We start from the raw sequence: 25835 nt of genomic DNA on the forward strand, positions 1-25835 counted from the left end.
TTGTTTCAATGTTCTCTCAGATGGTTTCATTTGCAGCCGCAAGGGCGGTGGGAAAAATTGTTGACGAGTAATTCAAGTAAATGAAGTGACTCCACCAGATCAAATGTTAAATCATACTTTATTCACTTTATTTACAGAATTCGTTGTTTACGTACATATCTAAACATTTGTGACATGATTGGCTGATTTTTTAATACAATTGAGACACTGTAAATGACAGTGTAAATAAGAGAGCAGACCAGGTGACGGCTGCAGCTGAATTTCCATCTCCGTTGTTTGAATTAGTTTTCTTGAAATATTCCGTGAATTGTTTTTCGTGCGTATTTAACCAGTCGAGGGACTCCTGAGCATAATTAATAGCGTCCGTGAATACACTCTTGACGCGTTCATCCGTAGTCTCCTTCAACTGAAATGAGACATATTATTATTAATTAATTATAAATCTTAATTCCTTAATAATTCAGACGGAACCGCTTGCCTTTTTAAGTTGTGCTGCGCTACTGATTTGAGATCCAATATTGGTGACGTACGTCTTGAGGCTTTTGGTGGTGTTCCCAGATCTGGAAAATTAAAGATGAAGATTATAATTTTGATCATCACTTCATAAATACATGATGATTATTCGCTTACAGTTCGTAGATTTTATTTGCATTTGCAAGAACGAAATCAAGTGCTACGTTATTAACACCTTCTTCGCTACTGGTGGTGACAGCCGAAAAAATTTCGTCACGATTCTCGGTACTAACGGATGCACTCAGGGCTTTGGTCAAGTATCCCTCCAAGATTTTATTATTGGAGGAACATGCTAGGGCCCTGAGGAGAGCATTCTCCTCACCAGCTAAATATTTGGCGTAGAGTTTGTTCCACAGTGCCTGATCGGCATTGCGAACAGCCGCGCAGAGAACGACGCCCTTTAGATCAGGCGAAAGTCTGCAAGATATTGAATCATATGGATGATTATTTGATTAATTAAAACAGAAATTATGTGGCTGAAGGGTATGAAATTTGAAAATTACGGGTATGCTTTGGGATCTTTGAGCCAGTCTGTAACATTTTTTGATGCCTGGTCTCTGCATGGTTTGGATCCAAGTGCACACGCGGATTCCAAGACCTTTACCCTCAAAAGCTTTCGCAAATAACCATCCGCTGGCGATTCGTAGAAGGTGACATTATTCACGACGGGTCCCAACAACGCAAGAAGATGTTGCTGCAGATAATAATCAACGAGGTTAAAGTATCGAGATATTAAGAGATGGTATTTGAATATCATCTGATTGGATTCAGTAGCAATACCTTGAAGCTGTTATAGATCGCACTTTGTTTCAGAGTTTTCTGCAAATAAGCAAAACCAGTCAGTGCAGAATGCCACGGTACGTAATCGAAGTCCTGTTTAAGGAAGTCCAGCAGACCAAATGCGGTTCGGTAGGTCAGTTTTCCAATTCTCGCAAGATTCAGTGCATCATCAACTACTTGTCCTCGATTGAGTACATGAATATCCGTGTAATTCTTAGTCTTCAAAAACTCGGTAATGAGTTTCCAATTATTCTCATCGTAGTTGACGCGATAGTATCCTATTTAAAATGACAGAATAAGAAATGAAGAAGACTTTGAATGTCACGCATTGTACGGTTGATCAATCTTTTTATATTACCGAAGTGCTGTTTATTGAAGATAACCCATTTGTCTTTCGCCAGTTTCAGATCATGATCGACAATAGGCTTGTTCTTTTCTAACCAAATGTTTACGCTTGTATCCTCAAAATCTTTTTTCTCCGAGGCGTAATTAATCGGCACGTAATAGACTTCATTGTATTTCTCCTCTGGTTTGTACAGGTAACGTTCCTGTTTAATCGTCGCTTTTCCTGTTGTATAATTTCTCGTGACAGTGATGTATGGAAATCCTGGTGTAGTTGCCCAATCATTGAGAATAACTTGTGGTTTTATTTGCGTTCCTGGCAGAGTTGGAGATACCGTTGCGAATTCCGCGAACAACTGGTCAGATGTTGCGGTGCCAGACTTACTACAAATTGAAGTTAATAATCAAATAATTATATCCATTCAGAATGAACTGGAACGATTTTTATCATTCTGAGTACTGAATACCTACTATTTCGATAAATATGCTTGCAGAGCTTTTTTGAATTTCTCTTCTCCGAACACATGATTTATCATGCGGATGATGGAACCGGCTGAATAAAATTAAAATCATAATAATATCAAAACATACGAGCAACCGATAAATCTTTACGTACCCTTTTGATAAGAGATGCTGTTGAATTTGGCGCTAATTTCAGTTGGACTGCTCACATCGTGATTCATGTCTACTGTTGTATTGACACTATCACTTGGAAAGGCACGATCTTGAAGAGCTACAACCACCTGAAGTTCTTTCATTCTCCACGTCGGTTCAATCTACATTAAAAATATTTCTCAATAAAAGACGTTTAACTGGACATAATGTTGGCTATTTAGTAAGGCCCATTACCAAGTCTGTGATGATATATTGGAAATAAGTGGCAAAACCCTCATTCAACCATGTGTATTGCCACCACTGTGGACTGACTAAATTTCCAAACCACTGGTGAGCCAACTCGTGACTTATAGTCGAAGCAACATTCACTTTAGCTGTAGTCGTTGTCACACCCTCTTCAACCAGAAGTGCTGACTCTCTAGAATATCATCCGTGTGGAATTAAAAATATTTACCTTGAAATTCACTTAATGATTTTTATTACTCTCTTCTATTACCTGTACGTAACGAGACCCCAATTTTCCATGGCGCCAGCAGCAAATTGAGGAATGGCAATCGAATCCATTTTTGTGAATCCATGAGTAGAGAATGCTATATTGGTCGCTTTTTCTAGTTCTTTCAGCTCTTTTTCACCGACATCCAAGGCGAATTCACCATGTCGGATAGCATTTGGTCTTGCCCATACGGTGAACGTTCCTTCCTTATTCGATAAAGATTCAAAATCTGAGACGACGAAAGCCACTAAGTAAGTCGACATTGCTGGTGTTTCCGCGAATTGTGTTATAAAGCTTGTTTTATCAGTTACATCAGGAGTAATTGACACTAAATGCGAATTGGAAAGGGCGTGGAGTTTCTTCGGGTGCTTGATCGAAATGGTGAACTTTGCTTTCAAATGTGGTTCATCCCAACAGGGGAATGCAAGACGCGCTGACGTGGGTTCAAAGTGCGTCGTCGCTAACCACCTGTTGTAAGTTAAAAATTGTATAATTACAATACAATACGTAATCATGAGAAATGAAGAAATTACCTTTTTTTGCCGTAATCATCAATATAAGAACTACGATAAAAGCCTTTCAAGTCTTCATTCAATGTACCCTCGTAGTGTAATTCCAATTGGTAAGTTCCGGTAATATTTAATTGTTCTATTAAATTGATGACAAGCCAATCATTGGTCGTGTTGATGGGTAATGCGGTTGTTGCTACATTTGAAATATGGGTTGTCCCATTTAGCACATGCAGTACTGCCAAAGTGATTTTCAAATCCTTCGCATGCAAGACGATTTGTTTAGTCGCCTTTTTCACAGAGAGCATTATTTTCGATTCACCCTTAAAAGTGAAATTTTCAAGATCAGGTGCGAGCTTAATTTCATAGGTAGTAGGAACGACATTGGTGGGCAGTCGATAGTCCAGAGGGTTGGCAGGAGCCTCAGGTGCAGCTTTAGTAACTAAAAATTCATCTTCTGATGGCGGAATAATTCCTGCGCAAGTCACCGCGACAATGGCCGCGAGGAGTGATAGAAGATACGCCATTTCGTTACACCTAGATTCACCAGAAGTTCAATTTATTGGATGCAATTTACACTTTTAACGGTCTGTCTAAGATACCATTATACTTACGTTCCGATGAACAATCCAAAAATGTACGATCAAGTTATCACTACTGCACGTAACTCTCCAACAGTGGATTGAGCAAACCTATCATAGAATCACTTGGGTTTTATAAGCATTTTAGAGACATTCATATCAACAAAATTAGAGCTGAGATAATCTTATCAGTGTCTGAACTCGTATATTGTACGCCGGAAGATCGCTCTTATCTGGGTTATTCTATCAAACAAGGTATTCTTTCCAAGTTTTCATAATCATATTTGATACTGTCTTTGATTTTTATTTATCTACGAGTCTCAATCGTCTCAACCATTCGGTTACAGTCAATGATGAAACCGAATCATTTTTATGATAGCTGTTTTAATTTTTACCCTTTGTATGAGGTGTAAGTACCGAAAAAGCAGCATTAATTAAGAATCGGTAAATTTCTTTGGAATTCAGATACGTAAATACCAAAGGGATGTGAATATCCAAAATTCAACATTTCCGATATAATTGTGTCATGGTTGTTGATTTTCGACTTCGTCCTCCATTTTCACTTGAAAATTCTACCGAATTGGTATTTCGATATCAATCTCTCATATCGCATTGTGATAAACTCGTAACGAGATAAGGTAACCGAAAATGAATGTTCTCGAGACGCACTTTATGATTAACGTGATAATTTCTCATCACTCGGAAATACCAATTACGCGGTACTGAACGCACAGAGAGGCTTTAATCATTTTATTTTTTACCCGACTCTTTCCTGAACATTTAAACAAAAACGAGAATCAAAGAAAAGATTTGATGGACTCAATCTCATCATCTAGTACGGAAATAGTGTATACTATTTAGTCATTTTCACGTGATTCAATTATGATTTTGAAAGATTCGTGAGTCGAATCACCAAAATCCCCAATTTTTTTAGAGAGAAAAAATTCTAGGTACTCGATATCTGTTCAGTAGAAAAATCGGTCGAATGGTCTTGATAAATTTTTTGATAATTTCCGAGAAGCCGTCCTTTAGAACGAAATTGCAGCGCTTATCGTGATTACAATCTATTTCAGGCGTTTTTATCTTTTACCCAATATCTTTCGGGTGGATCCCCTTAAAAATCAAAAAACCAGTGGCTATTAAATTAACTCGAATTGCATTTGCTGGATTTCACAACTCTTTTAGAATAAATGCCGCAGATGATAAATAAACAAAGACTCACCTGTTATGAAAAATTATGACGAGTGAATTATCATGAGTGAAGACTGAGCACCAATTGCTGTGACATACTCACAAAAGATAATTTCATCATCATTATCTGGGCAATGCTCGTTAAAATAAATTTGACAATATTGTTGTACAAACAAATGTATTGTTTTTATTTCCATAAAACAATGTGGACTTCACATGATTACTTCACATGATGTGAAAGTCGCCAAAAATTGAATAAAAATTTAATGCATTCATTCACCGAAATTCGCAAGAAAAAATTATGTCTCAATACATATTTGAGGGAAGATATGATATCTATTTTTCCGTCGGAGCTCTAACCGATAAGATTATTGATTTAATCAAGGAAAAAAATTCAAGGATTGAGTCGGATATTTCGAGTATATTTCGAATATTTCTCCCGCCCTCACAAAATGAGTTGTGAATTGTGAATAATGCTCAACATGTAAATCCTGAAGATAATCGAGCATTTGGAAATTGTTCATCAATTTAATACAGCAATTAAAATATTACAAGTAGTTTACATGATTTCTTTAATAACTTTTTCAATAATCGGTGAATATTTTTGTATCCACAGAAGATTCGCTTGAATATCAGCAATTGCTTTCGTCGCCTTACCCTCTGACGGTTTCAAAACACTTGCGTTGTTATCGATAATTGATAAGAACTGAAAAGTTTCAGACTGTTAGTCAGAGATAAAACAGGATAATACTCGGATAAATATTAGAAACGTACCGCTTGTAGGTTTTTTAATGATGTGATTCGATCTGCGATTGCAGCGATCATTTTATCCAGAAAAGGAAAGCCTCTTCTGAAAAAGGAGTGAATATGAAATATTGAATTCAGAGCGCAGTAATATGTGGATTACTCACATGTTTATGATTTTTCGCACATTTTTGGATAGATAATTTAGAGTATATTCTACATTCTCCGGGTTCCCATTCAAGACGGACTCCACTATCTTCAAACGGTATTGCTTAGGTAATTGCGCAGTATCATTCATCATGAAATTTAAATACCTGTAACAATTTAAATTTCATATTTATTTTGAATGGAGCATTTTCCCTGCAACTTCGGAAAAGTCGAAAAATTTTCGGATTCGATTCCCCCCGAAGTGTAAAATTTTTTTTAAAGATTTCATTGGAAGAAATAAAAATTTAGAATGTTTTTTTTACAGTTTATAAACAGATATATGTACCGTGTAATGAAAGCAGAGTTGTTCGTGCAGCCGAGTCCACCAATCAATACCTCCTTTTCGGTATGTAATTCCTCTCTCAAAAATCTTTCAAACACTCGCTCCCATTCCCCACCTCTCCTAATTCCAACGCAATAAACAATACTTTTCATATCTGCATCAATCCTGAAATGGAAAATCTCGAAAATCGAATGAAGGAGATAACAATCGTATTTTGATTACAAGTTACCTCTCCGAAGGATCTTTAATCCACTTTTCAAATAGTGAATTCGCGGTATTTAAACAATGCTCATTGCCCATAGCACATGCAGTGGATAGTATCAGCTGTCGGAAAAGTTTCACCCGAAGTGAATTTGGGCCTGATGCAGTGAAGGTTAAAGATTGATAAATCGGCACCAACAGACGTCTCACATAATCCTAGAAGTTATTGAGGCAAACGTTAACCTACGAGAAACATCACCGAAAGTTTCATTGGAAAGTACCAAGTGAAATTTCGATGGAATTCGGGAAACTTTGATTACCGCACCTGTATAGAATCGCGAAGGACGGGCAGATGTTGGAAATTTTTATTCAAGAAAGCGAAGGAGTTGATTGCCGCTAGCCAAGGTTCGTACTCGGTTTCGTCAATGAGATACCGAGCAAGACGAAATGGTACACTGTAATTAATGTAATCACCACGGGCTAAATTGAAAGCATCATCAAGGATAGTTGCTCGTGCCACCTGATTAATCCTATCGCACCCTCCGGACACTAGATGTTCTGTTAACATGTTCCAATTCTGTGGGTCGTAATTCACACGATAATAGCCAACTTTGTGACGGTCACATATGATCCATCCTCCTGTACTAATATTCCCGACGTTTATCGTTATTGTCATTTGATTTTTTCTCAGCCAAATTGCGCCAAAACCTGATACATCGGCGTCAAATCCATATTGAGTTGTTAGACTCAATGGAACCCACCATGTAGAATTTTTTCTGTACCCATAATTCGGATTTTGATAAAACCTTTGTTGACTGATAGTCAGAGAATTTGAAGAGTAATCTCTGGTCAGAGTTATGAGAGGATAGCCCGGCTGATTGGCATAACTTTCGATCACTTCTCCCAAGTCAACTGGAGTTACCAATCCATCCGGATACCTTCGAAGATGATCGTAAAGCAGTGATGGTGTACCGTAGTCGTAGGATCTGTAAGTCGGTCACTCTGGGAAATAATTAGAAATAATTAGTGGGTCTGGGAATTACTGTTACCTGTCCTTCAAGTAAGATCTCATCGCCGTTTGGAATGATTGGTTGCCCATCAATTCTGCAATCATTCGAATCACGGAGGAACCTGGGAAATTATTCGAGAATAAAATAAAATCATTGTGAAGTATTTGTTGAAGTGGAGGAAAGTGGAAAACCTTTTTTGTAAGGAACAAAATCCATGATACTCAGAGAACTATTCTTGTCACTAACATCTTTTCCGTTCATAGTTCTCAGATGCTTTCTGGAATCCTCGGCAAGTGCGCTCTCCAGATTTTCAACGACGAATAGATCCATGGATCTCAGGCCAGGATCAACAAGTGATCTTGCGATATAAGCGAAATAAGTAGCGAAACCCTCCTTCAGCCACGCGACTGTCCAAAACTTCGGAGTCACTAGATTGCCGAACCATGTGTGAGCATATTCATGAGCCATTGTAGTCAATCCCTTGTGAATTGTCTCCGTGGAGGTCACGTTCTCCCCGTGGAGAAGAGCAGATTCGCGGAAAGTTATCATTCCCCAGTTTTCCATAGCGGAAAAGTGGAAATCAGGTACGGCGAGGTGTACTACTTTATTCACGGGATTTCCAATATTCATCCATGACTGAAGGCTCGAATATATTTTATACCCGTTTTCTAGAGCTTTATTGCCTTTTCCATTCATTGAACTTCTCGTCCAAATTCCAAAGAATGAAATATTCGATAATCCATCGTACTCGAAATTGTGAATTGACCAGCAAAAAAGGTACGTCGACATTTTCGGTGTTCTCAACATTGTCGTCAGTGTATAATTAGCAATATCTCTACAAAAAAAAATTGAACAATAAAAATATATTGATAAATTAGCAATTCGGCTTCGAATAAATTTTCTTTTTTGAATAAATTTGATTCCACTCCTGGTTTTTAATGGAGTATATTTCATATTCAATTTTTAAATAAATGTACTAGATTAAGAGCTGTTTTAGATTTTGAAAAATATTTTTTTATACGTCGGGGTGGTGACGAGTGGATACGTATTTGATGTGACTCTCTCATCCTTATAATGTCCAAGATGGAGCTGAAAGTTTGCTTTCAAGTGTGGCTCATCGAAGCAAGGAAAAGCGGCACGGGCAAAAGTTGGTGAGAACTGTGTAACGCCCATCCATCTGAAATGGAGTAAATCAAACATCCCAGTATTATCAATCTTCCTAAACCCCCAATTGTTAATCCTATCCGATGTCCCCTAATCTCCATCCAAATAGTCATTCCACCCACCAGATCCGCTCAGCATCAATCATACCTCGTTTTGCTCCCGTCTTTGACGGCACTTCGATAAAATCCAAAGAGATCGTCTCGTATTTCTCCACTGAAATCCAGTCGCAAGGTGTAATTGCCGATTCCGATCCTGGAAATCAGTGAGATCGTGTAGAACTGTTTCTCTTCGTCCAATTCTTGGAGAAAAATAGGGATCGTATTGTTCCCTTGGCGGAACTCGCTCTTTTCTTCCATGATATTTAATCCATCTGCGTTTAGGGTAATGGAGTTTGTCATTGCACTGACGTAGAGGCTTATAATTACCCGACCCTCATACGTAAAGTTGTTCAACTTCAGATGAGGGTACAGCCATAATTCGTAAGCGGTTGGAGAAACATTATCGGGCAGTCTGTGGAGACCTCTCCCTTCAAGATTTATCACGTCACTTTCAACATGATTTAATAAGGCGAGGAGAATAATTGTCATTACATCCCGAACAATCGACAAATTAAATTTCATTATTTAATATATTGTTGTATTTATTCTCTATTTATACATTTATTTGATATATTTCTAAGACGGTTCACAGTTCACTTCGTTCGTTACAAATGGCAGTCGAATTTTCTCCGTCTCATTGTGCACTCACTATCAATCGATACTCGTACCATGCGTTTGATTGACATTCGCGGAGATAGAATAATCTCGTCCAACACGCATGCAATAAATCTGGAATTAAGACGTCAATTGATAATAATTATCTTACTATTATCTTGAGTTCGGAGGAAGTCTAGACAGTTTGGATATCTACGAACCCGGAGTGTCATTTTTTTGGATAAACTTTCAGTGAAATTCCAATGGGCTTTTTCTCTAAATAAACGTCATCAATATCAATATTGCGGAGACTTTTCTGAATCATGAAAATATTTGAAAGGGACGTGTGAGGACCCGAGATGAATTGTCGAAATTTGCATTTAATTGAGTGGCGACACGTGTTGTCACAGTTTAGGATCGACATGTTTGTGGTTTGTGGACTTTGGGGTACAGAATCCCCCGATTTTCGTTACTATTCCCGAAATAAATGTATTCGATGTATTTTTTGTAAAGGCAGGCTGAAAAACTGGTACAGGACCCTTCGATGATCCTTCAACGATCGAAATGACCGAGGGAATTTGACCCAGAGTGGATATTTGGAGATGTCTGCAGGTTGTCGCTTGATTGATCATGGCGTAAAATATAATCAATGTTATCAATCATTGTCACCGATAAGATAGCGGAATGATTACAACTATCTTCAGCCTTCTTTATTGCCTTCTCAAATATTGGATTTTGTTTAAACGACGCAGATCAAATATTTTCGTTGCTAAGTTGCGTCGCAGAGAATTCAGACATTACATCGGGTGAAATAAAACGGGGATTCCCTAAAAATTCCGAGATGGTGGGAATGACTGATGCCAATCTCATGCAGAAAGTTGAATAAGTTTATCGCTCGGACGAAACAATGAATTTTCACGAAACAATGAGCACAAGATGAATAATTACAAGGACTTAACGAGCGTCGCAGCCGCCATTTAATGAGTCGTCTGACTTAATGAGGTTGCTCCCCGTATTCTTCATTGAATCTTTCAAGTGATACCGTTCGTTGTCCCTGTGGTGCAGGCATTCACTCGTGGAGAAGTGGATCTCGTTAATAACTACTCGAATCATTCAATCAACTTTTTCATCGATCATTTAGTCCGCTTTTTAATTGACTTGTTCAAAAATTCCACCTGCGCAATCTTCGGTAATTGAAATTTATAATTGAATAAAGGCAAGTATCGGATAGTTGAGATAGCACTTAGTTAAACGGCTCGGAGGTTCTGAAGGCTTTGGAGTGTGCGCATAATGTCAAGTTTTTCTTCAGAACCCGACAACTACATAATTAACAAGACTGCGGTAAGACGACAGTGGCTGCAAGTTAGGGCTCGATTGGCCTGCATAATGAAGGTCCATCTTGTACTCGAGTACAACCTCTAGGTAACTCTCAATCTTTCGAGCATACCTCAGGCTTTTGCGTTCTACCCATTCAAACGTATCACAGTGTCGGGGTTAAAGGGTCCTGTCTACCATCTTTGATCTTCTGAACGTGTACCTATTAAGCTAAAGTAAGAACCTGTGAGTTGGAATACACGTAATAAATCGGAAATTATCTGAGAGATTCCACTTGTTCTACGAAAATTACATCGTAATTTCTTACATTTTCCAATACTGAACTCGAGAAATTCCGGAGCGTTTCAGATTTATTTCTTTTCAATCATGATATCGTGGATTTTTTAATTTTCAATTCCCTTACTCTCATTTCGTGAACGGTATCGCCACTAGTGAAGTAGAAAAGTTCCGGTGATATCCGACAATCCCTCTCTTTTTTCTCTCATTTTGTCATTCACGGCGACAAACAAAGCTCCACGCTCGTTGAACCGCAGAGTGGCCAATAAAAACGCAGTTCCTTTCGCTGGAAAATGTTTTGTTCTAGTTTTTATTTTTCATTTTTCCAAAAAAAAAAAATGGAACGAACACAAATGTTTCTGCGGTTCGAAATCCATTTTTTCTTTGATACAATATTCGAATCAATTAGCGAGTGACCGACATGACTTTGCATGTGGAATAGAACAATTTTTTCGTCAAGCCGAACGGGAAATTTTACAATTTTGGTTTGTTTTACGGGGCACTCTACGCCCCCCTAAAATTATTCACCTATATATAAATATGAGAGAGGCTCATACTTTGATTGGCCTTTTCCCATCGAAATTTCCCCAATAAAAACCACTTACCATCGATAATAAAATTCTACCTACCTTGTCTAACTGAATTATTTGAAAATTCGTGCATGATACCCTTGATAATCTCATTAGATCTTAATCACGTATACCACGGTGACGGCTAATTCGGTTGCACAGCAATATACGCTTCAGACCGGAATCACAAGGTACCGTAGTATGCAGCACACAGTATTGCCATTGAGAGGGTGGAAATACACTGGGGTGGTTTATTCAAAAGCAACAACCGAGAGAGAAATGTTGAATGTGTGTATGCCAGTCAAGCTTGAGTGCAGACGCAATTGATTCATGGACCTCCGACAATCCGATTTTCAAGAAGAGTTGCACCAGGTACTGCATCTTGCACTGCCTCCAGCCTCGAGTTTTAAATCAAAACAACTCAGAGTGGCTAGTCAATTTAAATTGTCAAAAATGTGAGACAAATCCGTTGACTAATCACTGGAGTTACCTGAATCAACCGTCACGTGAAAAACTCATCATCCTGAAGAGTATGGATGTCGATTGATAGAGCCAATTATGATATGTATGATTGGTTGTACCGAATTGCGTCGGGATGATGGTGTATCGGTGTGACCTCGGGCCTTTGGAAACTGCCATCTACCGTATTTCAAGTCATACCCTCGCCCACGGCAACCAACGATGTTGGAAGCCTCCAGGTAATTTGATTACAGGATCGTTTGAAAGCTTCAACGCTCACCAGACATAGTTACCGGTCGCTCGCCCTTCGGAAACTGCCTACCTGGCATCAACCTCCCTCCCGCGTCTCAATAGTGTTTATCTTTTCCCGTGAATTTTACACTAGTGCTTGGTGATAACACTATCAAAAAGCTCTAATGAGGGTAAATAACTGGAGGTGACAGAGGGTCGAACTAGCCCCGGGGATTTTTACTCAACTCTTGAGGTGATGATTTTGGAGAACCAGGAAAGGGCTCTGTCTACCCTGCGGACGGGTGAATACATCCACTATCAAATTTTCTCGTAATTGGGCTGTATTCAATTTCACGATTCAAACGATATTTGATACTGTTGTCATGGTTTTTTATTATGTTTTTAAGGTTTCGGAGATGAATCCCCGGGTGAGTAAAATATTCCAACGACATTGTCTTCTCTTGCATTTTGAGAAACAATTCAGATTATTTTTATAACAGCCGGTGGATTAATTCTTCTATTTCCTTGTCCTCGTGAGGAATGATAAATATTTTCCGCCGCATTATTAAAATGAAATTTATATGCTGTCGTACAACATGTGGAGATTACAGTGACGCGCCGTCAGTGGATAAAAAGACGAGTTGAAGGCAGAAAGAATCTCAGTTGAGAGGATATTTTTTTTCCCTTCGTTTTTTTTCACTGTCGGTCGATTCCGGCCCGACTTCCGGGTATTTTTATCACAGACACATTGGCACACACCACTGGGATGTACACAAACCAGGTCTTTGTGTAACCCCAGGTAAATATTAGCGGAGGATGATGAGAGCTAGGCAAGCCAGCCATTCCCCGTGTCTTTCTCTCCATTCACCTTAGTCCAATGTCTCATGTATAACCCATCCCGTCCCATAGTCATTCCTATTCCAAAACCTCTGCCCCTCTTATAAAACTCCCCGCTTTCATAATTTCACCCCTTTACCCTTCCCTCCTTTATTGCACAACCCTCTTTTTTCCTGGAGAGATGAAAGAAAAATCTCAACGATTACGCGAGACAATCGGGGAAATACTATCACTCTTCGTGATACGTGAAATTATTTATTTAATTTATGCATCGCAATGTCAATTCATTTGATCGGTCATACGGTAGTGCAGTGTAGGAAAAAAAGATTTTTAAATGCCGAAGTACAAGAAATAGTAATTTTTTATATTAATACAAACAACCAATTTTCCCCGAAAAAGCAATCAATTATCGGCGTGTTTTTGGATCTCAACAGTCCGCTAAATACAGCATATGCAATTAAAACTCACTCATCAGTGCTAAATTACATTTCGCCCAATTGACTCAATTAAACATTTAATTGGCGAGTTCTGAAAGTAATATTTAACCCAATTGCGAGGGTTAATATGAATATGTTGGGAATATGCCCGGAGGACAATCAATTCATGAATTCGCTGGTTTTCATTTCCTTTAATTGCACGTTGGAACATGTTGGCCTCTTGTTCGATTTCCGAGGGCGGCAATAAGAATTTTTATGTTCGTCCAGATTTCGAGTGGCCTCGATACGGAGGCCATATATTTTATTTATCCGAGGACACGAGATCAAAGTTTTGTGATGTCAATAATCTCAGGGTTATTAAACAATAACAAAAAAATTTATACTGCTGGACGAAAAAAAAATTATCTTCGCGACAGATCCATTTATTCGAGAGAAATCTGTATTTTCTCAGAAGGTTGCCTGTCCAATTAATAATCCAATATTATCATGAATTTTCTTCAGATACCAAAATTTTGTAGATCATATCGACTGAATTTTTCAATATCGATGATTATTGGTCGAGTTTAGTCAAGGTCGTACCAACATATGATTTCCATTATTAACACCTAATCAAGATCACCTAGAGGAATACCACTTTTAATAAAAAATACTTTCAAGAAAAAAAATCATTGGCATAAATTATGTTTTTTTGTCAGTTTGAATTTTTTATTCACTCAATTTAACTTCTCGTTTTTTTCTCGGGCTGATGACATAACTGGAGTATCTGAGTCTCATGTAAATGATGCATATGGGTCTCGGTTGAATACGTGGGGTGTTTCATTTCCTATATTTCCCAGTTGAATGCAGTGAAAAGTATACCTAGGTGGGTATTATGGATATCACTGGCGTCTTGCTGGTGTCATCACCGATACATAACCGGTAAACCAGACTCTACTCGAGTTGTCCTTAATGCATTTCGACTTGACTTACAAAAGGAGAAAGTGCATCTTGATGACATCTCCATGAGTATTAATTTTTGTCGGACTGAAATTTCAGGAGACAGTGTTCAGTATTCAACACCGAGAGCACATCTTCCGACAATTATCAGTTGTCCTCATGAAAATAGATTTGTTAACGACGGGAGAACTATACGAAGTCACACTGAATGTTCTTAAATGGGAGTATCCCTGATTTGTGAAAAAAATAAATTAACACGTACCAAAATCTCGGAGTCTCTCGCGTAATTCAAAATCCAGTAATAAAGAAGAACGCGAGTTTCATTTGAAAAACTTCTCAAGTTAAAGTTTCAAGTTTAGATCTCCATCGCTGCTTTCAAAAGCCCGAGTAAAAAATTAAAAACTCAACTGCACCAGAATTCACCAGTGAAAAAGAAAACTTTTTCATACCCTCAGACACGGAAGTTTTCACCTGCAAGGAAATTAAAAGAAATGCAAACAATCCCGGTAGTTTCTCCCGCTACTCCGAAAGAAGAAGAGAATAGTAATTAAGGAATAGGATGAACAAATTTATTCATCGCTGTTGGAGATTCAATATTTATGTAGAGTTAGGACTTGTCAAACGCTCCCTTGCGTCCCCCGCAATTTTGTTTAATTAGTTGGAGTGTGATTGTTCATTGAATCAGAACAGATCATTACCACAATGAAATGTTCATAATTTTCAAAATATTTGTTGGATCGATCGTCGACGGAGCGTTCGGCCTTGGCTTTTATGTGGCACAGTAGCTCGTGTCACATGCATTTAATACATAGTATGGACGAGGGGAAAAGGGAGATTTCCCACCGTCATGACCTACCTCGCAACCAACGACCCACTGGCTTCTCTATCTCCATCTCTGCTCACCTACCTCAATTCGCACAGACGAGTTGATGGACTCCTAGGCCTACTACGTCAGGACGACGTCAGAGTCACCGCCTCCGGCGTTAATTATCATCTCAGACATGGCACATACCATGATTCAGTGGACAGTTCGTTCCACTGGACAATCAAGTACACCTCTCACTGTCATACCAGCAAGTATCATTGTCGAGGAGACACTCCACGCCATGAATATTTAACTCAAACCAACTATCAACTACTCAAACCAGATTACCATCTACCAATTTTTCCTGGAAACATGCTCAACACCTCATATCTCATAAATTTCCACTCACTTGGTGAATTGGTAAAATTTCAACGGACATTTCTTCCACTACATTTCCATCAAAATCATCAACACAGATCACTGATCAATAATCTACGGAATTCGATATTCTTTACATCGAGAGAAATATTCAATAAAAATTACGAATCTTTACCGTAATTTCGGATTGAATCGCAAGTAAGAAATATTTCCGGGAGCATTTCTGTAATTCCGTAATTCCTTTCCATGCACTCGAAATATAATATCTCTTCCTATCTTATTCAATCCCATTTCCCAGTCCAGCAGATAACAATAATCAGGCTGCAACAAAATCCTAAAAATACCTGAAGAGCGCTCTCCCCAACTGAATTTTAATACACTCCATTTATTTAAAGATTATTCCAATCCACCGCTTTTGAAAGTACATATTCCCTTGATGACAGTATCGACAATTACCAGTGGGTCCCCCCGAAGTATCACAAAGACAAAAAGAAATGTAAAAATAAAGAGAAAGCACTGTTTTTTCTTTTACCATCATAAAGAGATGAAAAGAAGAGGACGATGGAGTGTAAAAGGAGTCCGGGGTTGGGGTAAGGGGGGATAGTCAGTGGGATAAAACCGAGAAAAAAACCAGCTTCTGATAAATCAGTAATAACGGTATATAGGATGAGGGGCGCGCGTTCATGCCGATGGTAGTTATATCGCGCTCAGAGAGTTGCTCATACAGCGCTTGCGTTTGAGCGGTAGCACCAGGATGCGCGACGGCGCTCGTTGACGCTAGTTTTTTGAGCCCTGGCGCTCACTTCAATTCACACCGCGTGTCCGTCGCACCACAGATACATTACCGTTCAGTGTTTACGTGACAACAAACGGCAATAATGTCAAAAATACTCAAGATCACATTAACAAACACTTTGTGATCACCATTCATCGTCAAAAGTTGAATATATCCATCTGTTTCTGACCCCCATTCAGCATTATCATCAGTTATCATCAGTTATCATCAGTTATCATCACCTGTCATCGGAGAGGAGAACTCGATGAAAATTCGTTGATGTAATGTGTCGGATTAAGAAGAACGAGAGCTGCACGAGTGATAGACATAATCTTCGGCAGCCAGAGAGTTGAGAAGTTTGCCGCTAACATAAAATTTTATTATCCAATAAAAATCAAAGTGTCGAGAGTCTTGCACCTCGGGTGTTTAGCATTGCCAATAATTGGATAGCTGTCATCGTCGGGGGGACATTGACAGTTATCGTCGGGTGAATGATCATATTGACGGGAATAATGACTCGATCTGTTTTGATTGGTTGAGAGCTCTTTGGACTGTGTATCGGCGAGATATCAACCGACTTGGTTGCCCCCAAGGTGAGCACAAATCTTCATTTTTTTCATGTGGCGAAAAAATTTGTTTTAGTTTTTCCTTGTTTTTTTATTTAATTTTATTGGGCTTGGTGACCTTAGAACTTTAAATAGACTGGGGGAAATAGACCGGTTCCAGTCGGCACGCGATCGACCTCAGGATTATGATTTATAGGGAAATATAGGGTGATCGCAGATGGGTATATGATCGAAATGGCGCTATTTGTATATAACAATATGTGTGACGGGAGATTAATCATTCGGTTATGTTTCTATTGTCGATCTAGGGGATCAGCTTCTTCGTCGTCTGATTGAGTTATACTGGATTATGTATGAATTTATGTCTTGAGACTCCACACGAATTAATCTGTACCTTGTAGCGATTCTAGTCAGAGAAAACGAGATCTTGAAATGATCATCCATCACTCGAAAAATACAAATGCAAATTCTTCTATACGATGTATTGTATTTCCGCAGAAAAATCCAGTATCACTGGTAAAAAAATATACTCTGTCACGGAAATTTCCTTTGCCAAAATCAATTTGAATAATCGGCCATTATTTACTATGTCATAATATTTATTCTAGCGTCATCTTACTTTTAAGGAATACTATCTGAGATCAGGTTTATCTATTTTTTATTTTTACATCGTATTATTATAACTTCTCCCGCAGATAAAATTTGTAAAGAACAACTTTTTCGCTGATGGCCTTCAATACCGCAGAAGATTTCTCAAAGCACTGTCTGTATTCGTAATCTTCTATGAACTCTTCAGCATCTATTTGTTCTTTGAAACTTCGTGTCCCGACGAAGTTCATTAGCTACAAAAATAATGAATAAATTAACTTTCAATTCGTTAGCAAATCCTGCAGATGAAAAGACTTTTCTAATCTCATTGTCTTACCTTTTTCCACTGCTCCGGAGTTTGAGCTTCATTCGCGAATAATCCCCACAACCACTCAATCATGAACCCGTCATCGTTTTTGTCGAAACTAAATTATCAAAAGTGCATTAAGTACTGAGTGTACATCTTCTTTCTGTCATGAATACTCACATTTCGATTATTGTCCCGATGTTCTTAATAAGATACTCGAGACCGAAATTATAATTGTCTGCTGATCCCTTCGCCAGACTATCAAATGCATCGATTATATCTAGAGAGGAGAGACCAGTTTCTTCGGTGAAGAGTAATGGCAAATATTTCTTTATTAGAGTGAGATTTTTGGAATATCCCAAGTATTGAAACACATTGTGCTCGCTCGGGCTCGCCATATGAACATTTATCATCTGGTCCCACACCGATTCATTCGCATACGTGAGAGCAGTACGGTAAATCCATTTTGCGTTCTCGCGAATAAATCTGCAAAAGGACAGAATATTCTCGAGTCTGTATCATAATTATACAGTTTTACGATTATTAATAATTACTTACGATTTATTCATTTGACCAGTCAAAATATCCCTCAACATCACTGGAGCTACAGCTTTGCAGCCTTCATGACCAAATTCACAGGCCCATGGCAACAGTTTAATCCTTGCCATATGTATCAGACTATCTTCAGATTCCCCCGAATCTTTCAATCCAAAATTATTAATCGCGTTTTCCATGAGAGATAATACAAATTTTTGGAATAAATCGGATTTATATAGTTGAAATGGGCAGTCTGAAAACTTCTTTAGGATTTTTTCTGCGCTTATCCATGGTAATGGATTCGTCTCTCGACGTAAATACATAATCATGTCGATCAATAACTCGTTATACTGTTCATCCTCTGCGGCTAGATCAACGATGTCCGTCAACAATTGCGCACGATTAAGTACGTGGATTTTCTGATAATTCTCCGTGTTTAAATACGCAGCAATACGTTTCCAATTCTCCCAGTCATAATTGACCCGATAATAACCTGGAAATATAGATAACTTCGTGACAGTCCAGGCGATGGAAAATTCATCGATAAAGTTTTCATTGAAGCAGATAAAAAAAACGCCAGTTCCTTGGTTTTAAAGTTTACGGATCACATACCCATGTGATATGTAAACCTCGTCTCTGGTTGTAAGTGGGAGAACGATTTTTTTTAGGAAAGTAAAAAAGTAATAGAAAACAACTCGAAAAGACATCAATGCCCGGAGCAGAAAAGTTTCCGAAGCAAGTGTGGAATATAATCGCGAATGAAAAATGTGGTACCAGTTTGCTGAAGATTCAGAATGATCCAGTCGTTGCTGTTGATCTCATCAGGAATGAAACTCATCTTTACATCTCGCAAGAAGTGATTTGGTTGTGTCACTGAAAAATCTGGTTTTGAAGTTGTTGCATAGGTTATTGGAATCGTCCACATATTGCCGGAGTCAAAATTTTCCGCATTAATTTGGGTGATCGTAATTAGGCCTGTCTCATAATCTCTCGTGACATCCAACATCGGATACCCACTTTGGTCCAACCACGGATCCATTACTTCCTTGATATTGAGATGCGGTAGTTGTATTTCATTGTAGCTCTCTTGCAGAGCTTCCCATAGGTTGTCCGTTACTACGGAGCCGAATTGACTGAAAAATTAATGGCTTCAGTGAATTTCTCGTTAATGAGTTCTCGTTGAAAAACATGAGCATTTGCTCTCGATGAAGACAATAATTCTGTGGTCTATATTGATGCATTTATTTACTTATTACGGAGATAATTCTTGATGCCACTGTGGAATACCTCTTTGGTCACCATGTGCTCTAACATCCGCACTATAGCCACACCTACACACAGACCAAAGCGGTTACATTGAAATGAAGTTAAAGGGTGGCGAACAGAATTGTAAACCAGTAGAAACTCAGATTGATGATGAGTTATTTACCTTTAATGTAGGGCTTTGAAAATAGTTTGGGAAGTTCTTTCGGACTATTTGGCATCCATCTAACCGGTATATTCCGCGGTCCTGAATAATATGCAGAACCGTCAACAACGAATTTATCTATAGTGTGCAAATTGGGCCGTACCTGAAGAACAATGCATCAAATATCATTTTACTTTGCATTTTATTTACTTTACCGTACGCAAGTCCGAATAATAGAAGATGATGTAAACAATTACCGCGTCCAAAGTGACATACGACAAATATGAAGCGAGAGATTCACTCAGCCACACATCATTCCACCATGCAGGAGTTACTAAATTCCCCATCCACTGATGTGCAATTTCATGGGCAACTAGTTTAAACGCATCGTCGCGGTGCGAGATCGGGTCAATCTCAGGATCATATAAAATATTTTCACTGAAATAGCAACAATTAGATTGGGAATGATGCAATGATCAACTATAGTTGAGTGATATTTACGAATAACTGATAAGACCCCAGTGTTCCATGGCTAATGATGGGTACGTATTGAATATAACACCATCTAGTCTGGGTAAATTATAAGCCAATCCCGTGTAGCTTTCCAAGGTACGCATAATCTCAGGAATAACATCCACAACAGCTGCTGCATAATGCAATTTTTCTGGTGGTCCCCACAATGCTAGATTGCCATTATCATTGGAACGACTCTCGAATTCCGCTAATACAAAAACTACCAGATACGTTGACATCATCGGCGATCTCTGAAAAGTCGTCCAAATCATTCCATCTTCCTCCAACGTTTGCGTTTTAACAGGCATATTGGACAGTGCTGTGTAGTCCACGTAATGCTTCAGAGATATGTCATATTGAGCCTTAAATGCTGGCTCATCCCAGCAGGGAAATGCACGTCTGGCTGCCAGCGGTTGGAATTTAGTTGTGGCAACGTATCTGGAATGAGACTCTCGTGATTAAGTAATGGTCCGTTATTTATTATCGAAAAGAAATAATACGATCTTTTTTTCAGATATTTTTGAGTATTTACCGAGTGTGATTAGGATTAGTGTAGTCTATTGTTCGGTAAAAGCCCATATGATCTCCACTTTGTGTTCCCGTCCATTTCAAATTGAGTTCGTAAGCTCCTATGTCTAGGATGTGATCGAATAAAATAGTGAAGAACTCTAGATCTGTGTCGGTCTTTTGAGAAATGGGTTTCTCAATCGTTCCGTCGATGTGGACGAGTGACGTGAACTGCTCGTCAATTTCAAGTAATGATGACGTATGTAGAGTTACAGCAGATGTTGGTGACAGGACTTCGAATATAATGGCGCTGGTACCATCAAAAGTAAATTTTTTTTCGTCGATGTGAGGGTCTATATTGAGGGTGTACAATATCGGAGCTGTGTGACTTGGTAAACGAAATCGGTACGACCCGGATATCGATTTGTCCTCGTTGATCGGGAGAGAATATGGCAATGATGATGACAGTTGCCCTATTCCGCCGATAATTAGCAGGAGAAAACTGCCCAATTTGTTTCTCATTATGTTCATGGCAATTATAGTAGGGAGGAAACACTTCCGAGATGATCAGATTTTACAGGGAATCACTGAAAAGAGTGGCACCTCATTTTTATACCATTTTACAGAAAAATTATACACCTCATTCTCACAAAAGGCTCAAAAAAAAAAAATAAAAATCGACTTATAGTTAATTGATAATGATTCACAATGACGAGTTAATAATTGAGGGTCTATAATTGAGATTGTGTCCCAGAGATCTTCTCCGGCTTTACCAATAAATTATTATTCATCAATTAATAATCTTGATTATCGAAAAAAAATCATCACATCACAGAGATTTATTTGTTTCTATTGTCACCCACTTAAAAAATTGCATTATCATTTTAATTTGTACATTCTGTTGAATAGCAAATTGACAGAAAATTCAGGAAAATTCACGTTTATATTTTTGAATTTTCTAAATTGTTGTGGTGCTTGAATTTCCATAATTTTTCTTTTCCAAAAATGCAATTTTTGATTGAGGCGTCAACCTGTGACATGATGAAAATTCAAAAAAAATCTACGTACCAGAAATTCTGACAAGAAAAAACAACAGCGCAGATATGTGATTTTCAAGACCAAGAGCAAGGTGAACAGGTTCGATGAGATAATTGATAGTTCGATCGTAACAACTACTTTTATAATACTCATTACCCCCACTTGCCAATTCCTTATCAGCAATTGATTTAGCTCGGATATCACCAGAATGAATAAAAGAAGAAATGATCGAATGGAACAAAAAACTATTTCTAAAGAAAAATGTGGTAGCGTCATACACGAGGCTGACAAGATTTACATAGTATGGCAAAACATGGATTTGATGTACTTAAAAATACCAGTGTATTGCGACATTTACAATTAAACACAAACACAAGTGTTGTAACATTGTACTGTTGTAATTTATTAATCACCTGTCTCAAAATTGAAAATGAAAAATATCAAGGTGAAGAATATATCCCTTCCCCTCAAATCTTCCAAATGAATCGATAATATTCGATCGATTCTCTAAAATTCGGATGTTATGCAACTTGATGGAGGGAATATGCATACTGATAGTTCATGTTGAGTTGAAGGTTTCTTCCACCGGTTACACTCGTGACATTGTTCGCGTGGCATTGCACGATTTCAAAGATATTCCTGTCGTGAGTGGCTTTGCTGAGGTTCTTCAAGTTTCCCCTGTCAAAAAAATGTGACATTCATTGACAATTTTTCTAGGACGTGCACCGAAAGTTGTATATTATTCCGATTCTGCTGCATTAAATATTTTCATTTTAATTCAGTTGGAGACAAACCGGTCACTGAATTTCTCATCTATCGTGGCAATTTATGAAAATTGAATTTATCACGTTCGATGGTAATTGATTTTTAGATGAAAGCTCAATAGATTGAAAATTCGGGGAAATTATCCGTTGAATTTTTCACCTTTCCGCGGTTTCGCGGTGCCATGTGTACCTGAAAATAGAGAATTGCCAGAATCTGGAAAAAATTGAATGATTCGGTAGTGGAGAATTCACCAGAAATTTCATATAAAATATTTAATTCGCTACGCGTGGAGGAAAAATTAAAACTAAAACATCGTTCCGTCATTTGTGGAGTTTCAGCGAATTCTATTCTGTCGACTAATGGCGTATGACATTTGAAATTTTCATCAAAATTCTTGCCGTAGTTTACAGTGGCAATTGAATTATCATTATTATTCTGAATGAATCCAGAATATTTCTCGATGTGACACGTTATATTTACGCGTGACAGTTGGCAGTTCATGCGAGTGAAATTGAGCCGACGAGATTTTCTGGATAGATTTGGCGGAGAAAACGACATGCTAATGAAAAGCCATTGTGAGGCCTTTCAATGAAAGAGCTTCATGTCCCATACACCGACTGGAGAAAAATGAATAAATGATCATTTTTGAGGTTTCCATATAAATTGCGGGGGAGTATTTCGTTCCGGTTATAATAAATAAAACCTAGAAGCATACGTGAAAAGCTGAATAAAACATATGTCACAGGTTTCGTTGGATTTTTTTTCTCCTTTGTGGCATGATTAAAGTCGCCACGTGTCGCGACGATTTCTTAGCTTTACGTGAGAATGTCAGTGTACACAACGCAGGGCCAACTTTTTTTAGGATAATTTTTTTTTTCTTTTGGTGTCATTTTCACGGCTGACGAAGTAGTTTTTATTTTCGCGTTGAATTTCATGTTCTGCGTTTTTTTTTCTTCGTTACCCAAGGCACCTCGCGTGTACTCGGGATTTCATGTCTTCGTGTGATTACGAATCAATTTTTGGGATATACCGAATTTAAAAAAGGATTCATGGTAATTTTTACGTCTTCCCGTTGTTCCTGTCATTTTTTATGGGTCACGAATTTTTCGATGGCAATTATTTCCCAGACAATGTGTGTTTATGATAAATTGAATCAATCGTAATTTGCGACGCCACGGAATAACCCTGGAGGTATAAAAATTTGAATTTCACTGGCTCATCTGTTTCTGATGGGTGGGAATGAAAAATTAATTTTCATACGCTTCCACGGAAATTTTCTCCGTCGGCTTGTCGGTTTTCTTTCCCATCAGCGGGGGAATATTGAAAGATGAATCCAAGTCCCGTATAAATTCAAGGTTTTTCACCACTTGAAACAACTTTCCGGAAAGAAAATGAATTTCCGATGGGAGAACGTAAAATTTACCACAGCTAAAATGAAATTTCCGCGGTCTACCTTCCACCAATTGAAAATAAAAATCACCGTGATAAAATTGAAAGCCCCTGCAATTGGCACTAGCCGAGAAGAACATTTACCAATTTTTAACTCCAAATGACATTTCATGTTACCCGACATTTTTCATCAATCGATTGAGATTAAATGATTGAACAGAATTCTCTAAAATGTCACATCACAAAATATCAAACTTTATTTATATCCCTTTAAAATACCCGAAAAGTATTGAATCGCACATTTCCATAAATCACCGTAATTAACGAGCAATCCCAGAAATCACTTCCAACAAAAAGCCGACCAATAATCATCACTACAAAACGATTCCGTCAATTTCTTTTCCTCAGGAAATTCTCCACGCAAAAAAAATGGACAATAATCACTGCAATTTATCCAATTACACATTTAATTACTCAACTGAAGCAATCACGAGAAAATACCCACTTCTGTCAAATAAACAAATCCTCGGAGAGAATAATTTTCTGAGTGTTTCCAGAACTTTTCAAAATTGAAATGTGAAGTTGAAATTGAAGTTGAACTTTTCTATCGTTAATTCTCTCCTCGGGTTGTAAAATGGTGAAAATTAATACATCCGTATACCCATTTCATAAAAAAAAGAGGAAGAAAAGAGTTAAAGAATTATAAACGACATTAAAAATGAATACATCTTCATCCTCCAACGGTCTCAGTACATAACAAGTTGAGGAATGAGCTCAGCCACGTGTATTTCTGCACACTCTGTCAGACGGGTCTCGAAAAGCTGTTACCACCCTGGCATTTGTGGGAAGCTTATGTAGTACTTGAGATTTAGGATTGGATGCCAGCAGGAGAAACCTCCGTTGTCCAAAGTGCCTCGACTGTTTCAGGGCAGTGAGAAGAGATGGTTTTCAGTTTCTTTTGTCGAGTGGCTGGATGACAACGGGATTTCAATGGTTGCGGCAAGATGGCGGGATTAGTTGGACCCCAGCATTTGCATCCTGAAACTCCTATTTGCTGATTCCTATCGTGTTGCGGAGAAAATTGCCCTCTTTGCGAAGCTGACGACGCGCTTTCACCCAGCGGTCTCATAACCTCGGAAAATTCAATTATTTTCAATTCAATCAAAATGACAACCTCTGGATTTTCCCTTTTGAATACACGTGGGAATGTAAATGTATGTTACCTTTAAATAATCGTATTTCACGCTTTCGAATGCGTGTTTTTGCGCGATCCGCTGTAATTTCAGAGATGTATTACACGAAATTTGTTGGGTTACAATCAATTTTCAGTCTATCTATCGTTAAACACACAACAATCGCGATTTGAATGGGCCAACAAGCATGGGTACATTATCAAATTATTCGCTCAACCAATATGAAATCCGTCCACTGGTTGAGCTACACCGGCGAACTACACTGGAGAAAATTGATGAACGTAAATCCGTTGATAATAACCTGTGAATAATTAATAATCGATAATTAATTTCGCACGTAGTTTTGGACAGAAAACGGGAGACCTTGGGCTTGGTGCGATAGCAAAACCCCAATTAACGGGACGTGACGGCATGACGAATCGTATGACTGGATCAAACACTCGAAATTTCATGTGTACCGGAGCCTATTTCAGTTTTAGTCGTTTACATCGATGCGAAAATTGGTTTATTGGGTCAGCTGTACATGCGACAGTTAAAATTTGTTTACGATTGAAAAAATGTACGAAAATAAAAGCACTCGAATAATCGTGATCGGTGACGTTACAATTCTCGTGCATTTTTTTTTATTAAAATCGGTGATAGGTACTCCAAGTCGCAATTA

At 38.2% G+C, this 25835-nt stretch overlaps 3 protein-coding genes across 5 annotated transcripts in view; 1 reads left to right on the forward strand and 2 right to left on the reverse strand.

The window, feature by feature from the left end:
- mAChR-B (muscarinic acetylcholine receptor) overlaps positions 1-25835 on the forward strand; it is a 64415-nt gene that overhangs the window by 6856 nt on the left and 31724 nt on the right. For 2 of the 3 annotated variants that reach the window (XM_011305847.1, XM_011305849.1), the window contains exon 1: positions 16441-16956. The exons of the other annotated variant lie outside the window; for it this stretch is intronic. The gene's annotated coding sequence lies outside the window, so the exon portion shown is untranslated. Of the gene's footprint in view, positions 1-16440; positions 16957-25835 lie in introns of those variants that run through there. 3 annotated transcript variants of the gene reach the window in all.
- On the reverse strand, positions 100-9923 carry LOC105267284 (uncharacterized). The gene is made up of 22 exons (XM_011306023.1): positions 9547-9923; positions 8781-9460; positions 8491-8646; positions 7661-8304; positions 7509-7590; positions 6785-7445; positions 6488-6675; positions 6262-6423; positions 5936-6082; positions 5799-5874; positions 5588-5730; positions 3277-3789; positions 2747-3211; positions 2485-2668; positions 2252-2411; positions 2107-2188; positions 1652-2019; positions 1294-1571; positions 1017-1207; positions 631-930; positions 479-560; positions 100-406 (listed from the first exon to the last, which is right to left on the reverse strand). The coding sequence occupies exons 2-22, from the start codon at positions 9251-9253 to the stop codon at positions 191-193; spliced, it is 5571 nt and encodes a 1856-aa protein (XP_011304325.1). The 5' UTR covers positions 9254-9460; positions 9547-9923; the 3' UTR covers positions 100-190.
- Positions 17607-21921, reverse strand: LOC105267285 (aminopeptidase N-like). Its single transcript, XM_011306024.1, has 11 exons — positions 21858-21921; positions 20815-21376; positions 20271-20720; positions 20027-20207; positions 19791-19932; positions 19611-19692; positions 19136-19494; positions 18383-18854; positions 18005-18310; positions 17855-17942; positions 17607-17771 (listed from the first exon to the last, which is right to left on the reverse strand). The coding sequence occupies exons 2-11, from the start codon at positions 21318-21320 to the stop codon at positions 17607-17609; spliced, it is 2751 nt and encodes a 916-aa protein (XP_011304326.1). The 5' UTR covers positions 21321-21376; positions 21858-21921.

Source organism: Fopius arisanus, unplaced genomic scaffold (assembly GCF_000806365.1).
Source record: "Fopius arisanus strain USDA-PBARC FA_bdor unplaced genomic scaffold, ASM80636v1 scaffold00045, whole genome shotgun sequence".
Lineage (NCBI taxonomy): Eukaryota > Metazoa > Arthropoda > Insecta > Hymenoptera > Braconidae > Fopius > Fopius arisanus.